We start from the raw sequence: 12703 nt of genomic DNA, 5'->3' as shown, positions 1-12703 counted from the left end.
TTTTATTAACGATATACAAGTAGCAAGGCATAAAAAATTAATATGTTCAAGCCTTGAAATGTCAAGTGTAATGATCTCTAGCTCTGCTTACCTCCTTTGCTTTTTGTTTCAGTCTAGCTTGCTCTGGGTCCTCTTGCCTTGAGCGACTCTATATGTTTAAAAAAAAATGGGGAAAAAAGGTTAACAGATGGTTTAAGAACCCCTCATCTGTTGCAGTAAGTTAAAAGATAGCAAAGAAATAGGAACAAGATACAAGGTGTCAAAGGTGGAATACTTAAATTCACGGGGGTGCAATTTCAAATGCATAGGCCTCACCAAAAAGGCCTTTAATATTCAGTTGTAAGTAAAATCTACTCAACATTTAAATTTAAAAACAAACAAAACCAACACCTCCATTTATTTTTCAATTCTAAATTTTCCATACAGGTTTAGATTTCAATTACTTAATACCAACAAACTAAAGCGTCTGAGAGCAGAACTGACACCTTTTCCCAATATTTGATCTTTTTAATTTGTCAGTGAGGGAGTTATTTTAAAATAATTTACTGTTAGTATCTAAACTTTTTTTTTTTTCCTTCAGCTGTTGGTAGAGAATGTGCTGGAAACAGTTTTAATGTTACCCTTTCAAACAACAAACCTACAGAAATAAAGACAACACAATTTGTATGAAATTACAGAGGTAGGCAGATGTGCATTATTATACTTCTTTAACTGCACGATTTGGCAATATCCAGAAGTTCCACAAAAAACTTGTCCCAGGTACATGAAAGATTGTATTGTTTTATTTCATTCTTTGTTTCAGATTTAAATTGACACTGTTTACATAACTCCTAAAAGAACAGTTTCCTTGCTCTCCCCTTCTCTGCCTCCTTCTAGGTTGAAGACAGACCTGAAACTTGAAAGAGTATTAAACTATCAACCTACAAATACTCTTTTTTTTTTTTCCTTTGTTTGAATTTTTCATATCATTTTACATTCAGAAGTGACAAATACATGAACTGAACCAGTTGAAGATAAGTTTTAAGGGGAGGGGATGTGCTATTGAGGAGAGTCTTGTTATCATTTCAGAATGAGAGTAATGATGACCAATCTATTTACCCTCTTCCTCACAGTCTTATTTATTTCTATTTAGGATTAATTTTTCTGCTAATACAGTTATGTTAACACACATACAACACATAATGGTAAAGAAAGCTCAAATTAAACAACCAGGAGGTTTTTAGAAAATGTGCACAGTGCAAGTGTCAAAAGTGTTAGCATCATTTTCCAGAGCTACCTACCAGTGATTCTGTGCATGTTAACATAAAAGGTAGTTTGACAAGACAGCGTCTGTATTAAAGCAGTGAGATACCAAAAACTGTAGATAACTGATGACTGAATTAGACTCTCATGTTATAGTTACGCCAACAAAGAAAGAAACAATTTTAAGTAGACTGAGATTCCTTTTAGGTGTTGTGGTCAGACAAAAAGAAAAATGCAGAAATGCAGATAATCTGATCTAGTTTCTGTTTAACAAACAAAAAGACACATTCATGAAATACATGGATATGTCAGAGAGCTGGGACTCTATTTAGAGCAATTACTCAGAACTTGATTATGTTCGTATCTATTTAGGGTGGGGGGAGATCAGTAAGTTGCTTCTCTAGGAGACGGACTTAGGTATTTAAGATCTATGCTGAATTAGGTCCTTGCTCTGTCATTTTCTGATGACAGTTCAATCACTGTGTGCCTCAGTTTCTCCAGTATGATGTTTGGGAAATCAGCTTTAGTTTTTTCATAGCTTTTTGATGATAAATTTATAAGTACAATGAACTTCTATTGCTTTCTGAATCTCGCAGAGAAAGCAGTACAGAAATACAAAGTGTATTCATACTAGTACATGAAGTTGAATCATTTGCCAAATGCAAAGCACAAGTTAAAAGCATTTCAGCTGAAGGAGAAAGCATGGAGTCCTTGGAGAATCAAGCTGAGACGTATAATAATGTTACCAAGTTTCTATAAGAAAGTGACAGAATCCTGGAAAACATACCAGATCTGTGTTGCATTCAGGGACATAGGGAGAAAAAAAAAATGAAAGCAACAGATCCAAAGTAACATCTACATTTCCTCGTCTCCATCAGTGAAGGAAAAACTCTGAAAAAGTTTTTTTCTTTTTAAAGTAATCTGGTTTTTGTTGTTGTCTTCTTTACATTTAAAGATTATTTCTTTTGCTTTGTTTATTTTCAGGAACTGACCAAATAAAAGTAGATCTGGACATCAGGACAGCAGACCTTTTATACACAAAATAAATAGCAGAGATTGCTACTTAGGTGAAAATAAGCACTTAGTTGCTGAGTGACATAAAACACAAAAAAATCACTAATCACACATCACTAATGAAGTTTTAAAATACCAGGTATTGTCAGATATCAAAACCCAGACTAAAAAGTGGATTTAGAACTACTTTTACATTCAGGATAATGCAATGAGTTTCTGGTTATTCCTTTAACCCATATGAAATGCTGTTTTCCAAGAGCTCAAGCTCTTGCTTCAAATAAGTAGAATTCCAACTTTAAATTGGATGTGTCACTGCTGGTGTAAGCACCATACTAATAAAATTAAGTAATTTCTACTGTCATTTTTCTATTTGCTGTTTTTGAGGTTTTTCTGTGTGTGTTCAAACAAATGCTAGTAGGGATTTTCCAACAGATTGTTCAAAATAAAACGTGTTCCTGCAGACTATGGTGTCAGCTTGAAAATCAGTAAGCCAGTGAAATAAAATCAGCATACAAAGACTAAAACGCATTAAAGGAAGAGAAAAAAGGATAAGCAATAACAATTGTATTAATTCATTTTATGATCTGATGTTAACCCACAAAAGGCTTCTTCAATGCTGATGTAATGCAGATAAAAGTAAATAGAAGCAAACGAAAATGTCAGACTTAATAGAGGTGGCTAAATAAGCTTTAAAAATGTCACTGGCTTCTCTTTACACTCCATTCCACATGTAAGCATCTTTTGGTCCTGTGAAGTTTGAATAATTTTGCAGCTATTCAGCTCTCGTAGTGCCTGCATCTCTCCTATCATTTTTATTCACCAATTACTTTAATACTTTACACTTACTTTCATCAAGCCACCACTTAATTGTTCCTTTCTTTTCATTCTAGTTTTTTTTTTTTTTTTTTTTATTTTTACAAACTCATCTGCTACAGTTGAGTTTGTCTTCCTTTCTCCTTTGCCACTAACCTCCAAAAGTTAATATGCTGCATCCCAATTGATTTGTAAAAGAGAAAGAAAAAATAAAAATCAAATAATCCATTAAGGCACCAATGCCAGCTCTGTGTTTCCTTCTAAAGCTTCAGAAACATCCACCAGTCAGACCCCATACTCAAACACTTCCGAAGAGTTCATCAAGACTCTTTTTCCCTTCCCCCACTCTATTCTTCATCTCCATATCTGTAAATAATGAAAGCTGGATTTATGCAATACATTTTCATGTTGGTGAATAAACATCCTTAGAAGCAAGTTTGCTTCCCATAATAATTTTAGAGAAACCTAGGAATGATGATCATAACTAGATAACATACTTTTAAATACATTAAATGATGTCTTCTACTGAGAACGTATCCTCCAAACCAGGTTTGTTAACATTTCTCCCAAACATAAGCTACTTTCATTAGACCAGACAGACTGATATTTTAATTGTTAACAACAAAAGAGCTTTGTGTTAGAGAACTTGCTACCTTATTTATCTGAAAGCTGCATAGATCACATTAGCCCTATGGAAATATCAGACTTTGAAAGTATGAAAAGCAGCACATGTTTAATGCGTGCATCCAAAGCATATTAGAAATACGGGGTTTCATTTACATGTTACCAAACTAATGTTCCAAACCTCAGCTTTTCTTCTTGCTTGTGTTAAGGAGGAATGCCACAAAAACAGACATCTCATTACACACATAACAGTGTAGATTTAAGGAGCAGACTTCATATTTCTTACAATTGCCTTACATTAGGAATCAAAAGTATTTTCAAAGGAATATCTATACGACTTCAATGTAATAAGGCAACAATTATTTTTAAAACTGAAGGACACCTGTCATCTATGCAGATGAGCAGAATAACACTCTTTCTGATGCACTGAACTAGGACCACTATTCTGTATTGTGTTGTCACTTGCAATGTCAAAGTAGCACTACAGCTGCATCTTTTTTCCCCACTAGCAAAAAAAGGTTTCTGTTAGATTTAGTACAACTGTGATGATTTCAGTCTGCTAAATCTCTCCATTCCTGAATACCTGACTGCTGCCTGATCAGCAAAATCTGATCCCAGTTAAGGCACTCACGCCTCATCTCCCCCTTCCCAATGCATGTCCTGGGAGTCTTAAATGCTTCAAATTCATCTTTTTTCATTAAATAAAGTGAAGAGTCACAACTGCAGGTGCTGTACTATTGAGAGTCACTGCTGTGCCAACAGTTTCAATTTTAAACCTATTTTTCCCCATTGATGACATTAGAACTTCACCCACGGCTGTACCAGCTTATAACTTTCACTTTTAATTAAAGAAATTAAATTGGCAACATGAAACACTTTGCTTTCACATTAGCTTTGTTAATAAAAAGTGAGAGTTAAAAGCAGCATAGCTGAGGGTAAAACCCTATTTTGAGCTATGACCACAGTGAGGAAGATTGCGAGAGTGCAGGTCTAAAAGAAGATTCATTTTAAAATCATTAAAATTGAAGTAACAAATTTTTTAAAATTGAGAAAATTATCTCAATGCAATAATTCACTCTTTGCTCTCCTCTCATCAGAATTGAGTTACAAGTTTCAGTTCAGAAAGTGCTTCATCTCACAAAAAAGCAGCATTACATCCACTGTAGTCTCAGAAGAGAAGGAAAGGATTAAATTGGCATGACGACTGAACTCATCTCTCACTCAGAGAGATAGGCCCTTCAAGTAATGACAGGAGGTGCACGTGATAGCGCTGTGTAAGGAAATCTGCACAGCCAAATTTCAATGATCTCTCTCCAATAAAAAAGCCCTTCAACCTACAGCACTATCAAAATATCCATCATCCATAAATGCCGCTTAACTGTGCAAACAACACCAAGCAATTTTTCAATTTACTTACTGATACATTTTATACAATAGAGGCCACAAAGCAGATTTAATTCCTATGATAGCTATAGTTATATTTTAAAACCCACAACTAGACAGGCCTGTGCTATTAATACAGAATACCGATAATAGACCACAAACTCCCTTCTGCTGCCAGAAATACTTGTGTTATTACACTCAGATCAGAACCTCATTCTATTTGACACACACAACCTACATTTTCCAGATTTTGGAAATGGCTATGAAAGCAGAAAGGATGAATCACTTTGAATGCATCTTTCACTACAGCAAGACATGTGTTTTCAGAAAGTCCACACAACACACACCACGTCAAATATAAAGGTAACCTCCTGAAGTTATTTCAGTCTGGCTTTTGACCTTTCTGCTGTCTTAAGACTTCCCTTAGCTTCTTTTCTGATTTCCCATACCAACCACCAAAGACAGATTCAAAAGACCTCTGCTTCTGCATGTAATGGAAAGAATGGCCAGTGGCTTCTTAGGAAAACAAACAAGGAGAAAGAGGTGACTCTCCAAAATAGTTTATCTAAAGAGAATGCGCTCCACATATGTGTATATGTACAAACACAAGAGAGCCCTTCCTTGTGTCATTATTCCTTTACCCTATTATTCACATAACAGGAAGAAAATTCAAAAGCAATGATAATCAAGGCAGTTGTAGTACCTCCCTGTACAGCTTCTCTATTTAAATCATTACATCTGGTGAAACGAGAGTTGCTCCACCAGATGACAACTGCAGATCGCACAGTTTTGCGGATGAATATATCATCTTTAAGCACTATAATTAGAACAAGTATTGCCAGAAAGTAAAGACATTAGAGAAATGTTTGGGGCCATACATTCTAGGTTGGTACACATATGTTATCAGATATGACACAAAGGACCCTGAAGTAAAGTCCCATTTAAAATTTTTAGGTATTTAATTAAAAATAAACACTATATTGCAAAAATGTTATTAAAAGTTCCTGAAGCCTTATGTTTTCCTTTGGTCTCACCATCTGACTTTATCTCTTGTTCTTCCCAAGACATCTCCTGTAGCAAATCCTACCCCACCAGGGTACTTAAGAATTCTACACTCATATCTTAGAGTAGTAGCTGGAAATACAGTCGCAGGTCAATCCAAACACAATATTCCCTTTGTCAGAATCTTATTCTCCGTGAATATGTGGACTTGGTTGATAAAGAGGCTTCACAAACTAAGTACTTACAAAAGAACTTTCACTAAGCTAGTTAAACCTGTGTATGCTGTTCCATACCTGGACAACACACTAGGTACCACTAGCAGGCAACTTCAAAACTTTTCCTAAAATTATTCTGAGTATCTTTAAAAACATTGCAGAATAACATCACAAAACATGTACAGGATGAAAAAAAACACTGTCTGAAAGGCACATTAAGAAGCAGCAGCTTCTGTATTGTTTTGTTTTGTTTTTTAATATATGTATGATTTTTAGATTTAAGTGTTTATTGAAAAATAAGCAGAAACAGAAACTTCATCTTAAAATCCCAAGGTTTCTAACTTTCAAATATACAATGCTATCCAGGCGACAAAGGTGCCCCAACCTGTGAAACAATCTCTTCCCATAAGAAATATTTCAGTCTCCGGAACCAGTTTAATCTTTATCCTCCTTGCAGGCACAAATAGCAATCAGCATGTCACAAACAGACACAAAACAGTTTCTGGTCTGTATCACTAGTTACCAGAGCAGATGAAGCAGATTTTAACTGGGTCCATTTAATAACTGTTTCACTGCAATTACTGCATTCTCTACAGAAAGTCTTCCATCTCCTCAAACAACTAAGGATGTGGAAAAAGACCAGAAAGACCAAAATCCAGGATTGTGTACGTAAGAATTCAAAATAGAGATCACAAGTTCTGTCTTTTGAAGTACAGAGAACCCTGCATTTCAGCAGCAACCTAGATTCCAAGGAATTAACAAACAACGTATTATTTAGAATAAAAAGTTGTAATTCGACCACGTTTTGCTGAACTGCGTTCTATGTGAGTTTTGAAACAGGTGGTCAATCCATCGGAACAGCATGACGGAGAGCCAGCCACACGCTCCAGCAGGGACAGATGCTACCATTCTCAGTTCAATTCAAAACATTAATTGAAACATTAATGCCAGTAAATCAGCATTTTTCTCCCATGGTTACTTTGTGAGTTTGTTTCTTTTTTTTCCCCAAAATATATTTTTTCTAGTACAAAATTTCTTTATGCCTGTCTGGTTATAAAGCTTATAAATTTTACATGTGCATTATGTTAATTCAAATGATTTTTTCAAGTCATGTAAAAGACTCTTCTTCAACATTTTTTGGTGTAATTATTTGAATTTGCTCTCTAATCTATAGGAATCAAACTTAATGTATTTATTTCCTAAATCTCGACTTTGTGGGAATCAACATTATCCCAAGATAAAAGAAAAAGAAAAAGAATCCAAAAAACATGGCATCATAAGTTTGGAAGTGATAACATCTAATCCAGCCTTAGATCAGCTTGCGCATGACTTTGCCCAGTTGGCAAAATATTTTTAAACTAATGACTACAGGACTGCATTTTCCTCAATGTCCATAAAAAAAAAGAAAGAAAAAAAAAAAAGAAAGAAAGAAAAAAGACTTCAAAAAGTAGCAAACAAGAATAGACACAGAAAAAGAAAATGTGATTCATCAAGATGTATTCACTGAATGTAGAAAATGAAGAACAAAAAAAAAAAAAGCATTAAAAATGAGAAGTGTTCCATCTAAACATTTAAAGGGCAGGGCACATACATGTTCTGTGCAAAATTGTGGAATATCTAAGAATGTGAACAATTACAAATTAAGAAAGAAAACAAGTAAAAGAAAGATGAAGAAAGATGAAAACAACCAAATTGGGAGACATTTTTCTGATACTAGCAAGTCAGGTTCTGTTGTTCAATTGCCTTTTTGTTGTTGTTGTTGTTAAGTTTGCAAATGGAAAGGTCTTTTAACAGCACAGACAAAGTTTTACCACTGAACACTGAGTTGTGTCATATAAACTCTTTAGAATACATAATAAAGAATTCAGTGAAAATGTAAAACAAGAGATGAATAACTCAGAATAACTAAGGAAAAAACTTATTTGCAGTTTGATAAATCAGTAATACAATTAAATCAGCAGTTTTGGATAGGAATTTATCCACAGATATGTTAGGCATTGTCTCACATATTCTCAAGAGCCCATCTCATATGCAGGAGCATTCCAGCAAGCTAGGTGTGCTGTCACTGTGGATAAACAGCATGACTTGGTAGATTAAAGGTGCAGTGTCAAAACAGTAATGTTTTTTAATGTTAGTGGGGTAGCAAAGTCCTAGGCTACAGCAAATGAGAAGCTCAAAGGCAGCAGAAATGAAGGAAGAAAATCTGCTTACCTTTGGAAGGCTGCAGGTAGGCAGAGATCTCCAGAGAGATACCCTCACCTCCACTGCCAACCCTTAAATGAGGGCTGGGAAGGGGTGAATACTGGCTCTACCCCTTCAAGTCACTCAGGTGCACTGCATGCACTAATCTCCCCTGAGTTGGCCCTGCCTTTCCACCAGGTGCTCAATCACTGCTTCAAGCTGAGACTCAACATTTCTGCTACAGCATAAGAAACAAAAACTGCTCCAGAAACAGATTTCAAGAGATTAAGTAATTGTTTGAAGACTATGAACTGCTAAATAATTTTTAAAAATAGAATAAAGAAATACCTTGGCAGCCTTCAGCAAGATTTCCCGCTCTTGTTCATCCTTCCTTTGCTTTTCTAAACGTTCCAACTGTTCAAAAAACTTTAATTGTGATCGGACATCTGTAGCTTGTTCATACCACTCATCATCCTGTAAAGAACAATATTTTATGAATACATGCATTTTCATCAAGACTGAATGCATACATTGAAATCTTTCTACCGTACTTACAAAAAAAAAAAAAAAAAAAAATCAAGCTTGCTGCAAAATGAAGCCAGCCACCTGTGTGCTTTTGTGTGAGTGTAACAGTTGCTACCAATTTTCTTCTATTAAAACAAAACAAAACAAAAAAAAAAAAAAAAAAAAAAAAAGTCATTTTTAATAATAAAACATATCTGACTTACTTGAATTTCCAACTGGTTTGCAGTATTTTACTACCATTTTCCTTCTGGTTTGAGATATTTAAATTATTTCAATTTTCTCCAAGAATACAATCACTACCAATAGTATCAGAATAACTTGAATTTTCTTTTTTTTTCAAGAGAATATTCTTTAATTACAGTGAAGAATTTAACAGTTGAATCCTTCAGTTGCTGGCTTAAGACAAATTAGTAGCTCTTCCCTCTGAAGACAGTTCTATCCCTGGCTTATCATTGTATTCTTTAAGTGAAACATTTTAAGTTTTGTGCTAAAATTTTTTAAATGGCAAGTATAGAAGCATTACTATTTTGCACAGCCAAAGACATCTATAGCTACTACAGATTCCTATACATTTAAGCTATTTTTATCCAGTTAATGGTTATCCTGATCAAAAGAGAAGGCATGAAACAACAGCCTTGTTCACAAAAGGTGAGCAGAAATAGCTTAACAGGTGAGCCAAGCTGGAAACTTCTGCATATAAGGATGAATACAATCTTACACACAAATTCTATGACAAAGAAGCCAGGTCCAGCAAGCAGGGTCATCATCCCACAGCTCTTTTTGCACTGAGGTAGATAAATTTGTGATTAAAATGTGCTCTGCACACAAAATGAACACAAAACACCATGTGCTAAGAAAGAAAACTGTGTCAAGTTGCATCACTATATGACATCCAATAGCTTGATTTACACACTTACTTTGTATGATTCCATGCGGTGCTGGGTTATCACTGTTACTTTTTCTATTACTGTTCTTAATCTGCTTTGGGTTGCATGGGAAATAAAAGTAACCACCTCAGCTGGCACATCAGTAATTCCTAATTTTTTAGCTAAAGCAAAGCAAAACAAAGGAAAAGAAAATTAGCTGACCTTCCACCGAAGGAAAACAAAACAAACCAAACAAAACAAAACAACAAAAAAAGCCCAACCTGTAAAGAACACAGAGTTTTATTATTTTCCTGATAGTACATTTCTGAAGCCTTGGTGATGCATGCATTACCTGCTGAAAACAGATGTGGTTACGATTTGAAGTTTGAGATAACCCAGAGTTGCTCCTTTACCCCTCAGAAGACACTCAGGCACCTTACCAGGCTTTATCACAGTATACTGACAGAAAGTAGAAGAGAAGATGAGGCAATCTGAGTTCTCAGAAGCAGCAATTCCTTTGTTTCTGGGATCACCACTGTTGACCCCTTCAGCGCCCACACACCCAGGCCGCGGCCCACAGCACACACTACTAGTTTCTCTTTAAACAAACACAAGCCTTAAAAGTGTTTGAATACATTCACTTCTGACATACTAATATGTACGCAAAACATTCCAGGAAATTGACTGAGAATATTCTGGAAAGTGTTTCCTCAGTGACTAATTAAAGCAGTCATTGTTTCTGGTGGGAGGTACCTCCACACAAATACAAACCTGAGAGGCTTAAAAATGAGCCTGTTTTATGATGTGTTTCTATCTTTTTCCAGCCAAACTTGAGGGCAAGAAACCATCACACATCCGAAAAATGAAGACGAGTTATGGAGCAGCATTCTGGCATGCCTACAGCCTGCTGTTGTTTCAGCAGTAGGATCTGAGAGTAGCCCCCAGCACACACATCACACAGGGCTGTGCCACCACCTGTGGGGCAGCACTGCCCTCCCAGCAGGGGGTGCATGTGGGGAGAGTCCGCATAATGCACCCAGCTGCAGCAGGAGCTGGCCGTGCCCGGCTGGCTGAGCTCCTTTATTCCTTTCTTTCTTTTTTCCCCCAATCGTTCTATTTAAATGTATATTTTATTACATCACTACAGCACATCATCCCCATGCTTCCCAGAACTGAATTCTGTCATATATTTCTGATATTAATTTTTTTTATTTTGTAACGATTCTTTGAAGTCGTTATCTCTTTAACTTAAGCCATCACTGCCTTCATGCTGTACACGATACCTTGAGGACTTCAGCAGTATGTATATGACTTCAACTGATTTTTGCTTTGCCGCTAAAAAAAATTCCATCTGTCTTGGTGCCCAATTTGTCCCCTGTAATAGAGATGGAGCTCCACCGAGGTTGCTGAAAGCTGAACGCATAATGGAAAGCAGACATTCACATTAAGATCCCAACGCTGCAACTGTTACTCATGCAAATTAAGTCCTTGAAGTCGTTGGGACTATTCATGTTGGTGGGAGCTATTTGCGCAAGTCAGGCTCGCAATATCCACACCTATTTGAGCATGCACCATTTTATTATGCAAATGCGTAAGCAAAGCTATCAATCAGAAAATAAAAAACCTAGTCTGAACGATAAAATACAAGCAGAAAGGGAAATTTAATTAAGTAGTATCTAGAAGAGAGGTTTGAGATGGAAAATTCTGCCAGGTATTCCAGTTACGAGTAGGAATGAATAATTGTTACAATAACAAATCTTTGAATTTCAGCAGTTTAACTACAGCTACCCAACTTCTCCGAACACACAATGCTTTGTAATAAAGAGCTACCACCATCTTTTTTTTTTTTCTTTTCTTGTGATAAAAGTCTTCCTAATTTTAAGTACTTTTGCTCTAAGTCAACTCAACTACTATGCAGCTTGTTTTGCCTATTCAACTCTTTGGAACTTCATCCATAATGAAAAGATCATTTCCTGAGATGCCTGTTTCTCACAGTCATGTCATAGGCCCTCCCCACCAGCTCCCTTGATAACCCCAGAAGATTTCCTACTCCCAAAATCCCTCTGCACATGTCTTCACAATTCTAGGAAACTACCAGAAAGCCAGTTATAAACAGTGGCCCTCACGAGTCTGTCCTGGGAACTTAGCCTTTTTGAGTACCTTTTTCAGGGATGTACAGGGAGATCTAAAGCACCCTCATCAAGTTTGCAGATGACAGCACACCAAATGGTGCAGAGCTGGTAGAAAACTTATGGTGGGCAGTCAGCCAGCCACAGTACAGCTGATTGAATCAACAGGAGGCAAAAGTCGTCAGTACACATCAAGAGAGGTCACTACTCCTTTTCTTTTGGCCCAGCCCACATTTGTTTTGGGTACCCCAATGCAACAACTTTGCAATCACAACTTTGAGTCCAGAGACAAGTCACCAGGACTGTTACAGGGCTGGAACATGCGGTCAATATGAGCAGAACCTGAGGGATCTTTATCTGGGAGAAGAGAAAGCTTAAGGCAGCAGTTATTTAGGAAGATTAATCCAGACTCTTTATTGAGATGCCTGGAGTAAGGATGAGAAAAATTCATAAACTGAAACAGTAAAGGTTCTGACCAGACATGGGCAAGAATTCTTCATTAAATGTTAGAATACTTTGTACAGAAATGCTATGGAATCTCTCACCTTGTATGTTTTTAAGACTCGGATGGAAAATAACCTAGACAGTCTAGTCTGATTCTATGATCCCTGCTCCTCTTGAACTGCTCCAGTTTCCTCCCACATTCCTTGTTATCCCTTCTTATCACAACATCTGTAGTTCCCTCACACATCTAGCATCACCCCCTGGC

General features: G+C 36.4%; 1 protein-coding gene across 1 annotated transcript in view; it reads right to left on the bottom strand.

The window, feature by feature from the left end:
• Nucleotides 1–12703, bottom strand: part of LOC140257111 (transcription initiation factor TFIID subunit 4-like) — a 126736-nt gene that overhangs the window by 63061 nt on the left and 50972 nt on the right. The window contains exons 11-13 of the mRNA XM_072346133.1: nt 9917–10047; nt 8823–8948; nt 92–148 (exon numbers count right to left, since the gene is read on the bottom strand). Coding sequence (XP_072202234.1) covers nt 92–148; nt 8823–8948; nt 9917–10047 — 314 coding nt within the window. The remainder of the gene's footprint in view (nt 1–91; nt 149–8822; nt 8949–9916; nt 10048–12703) is intronic.

This window comes from Excalfactoria chinensis, chromosome 11 (assembly GCF_039878825.1).
Source record: "Excalfactoria chinensis isolate bCotChi1 chromosome 11, bCotChi1.hap2, whole genome shotgun sequence".
Taxonomy (NCBI): Eukaryota; Metazoa; Chordata; class Aves; order Galliformes; family Phasianidae; genus Excalfactoria; species Excalfactoria chinensis.
Note: the sequence above shows the minus strand (reverse complement) of the source record. Positions and strands in the feature narration are given on the sequence as shown.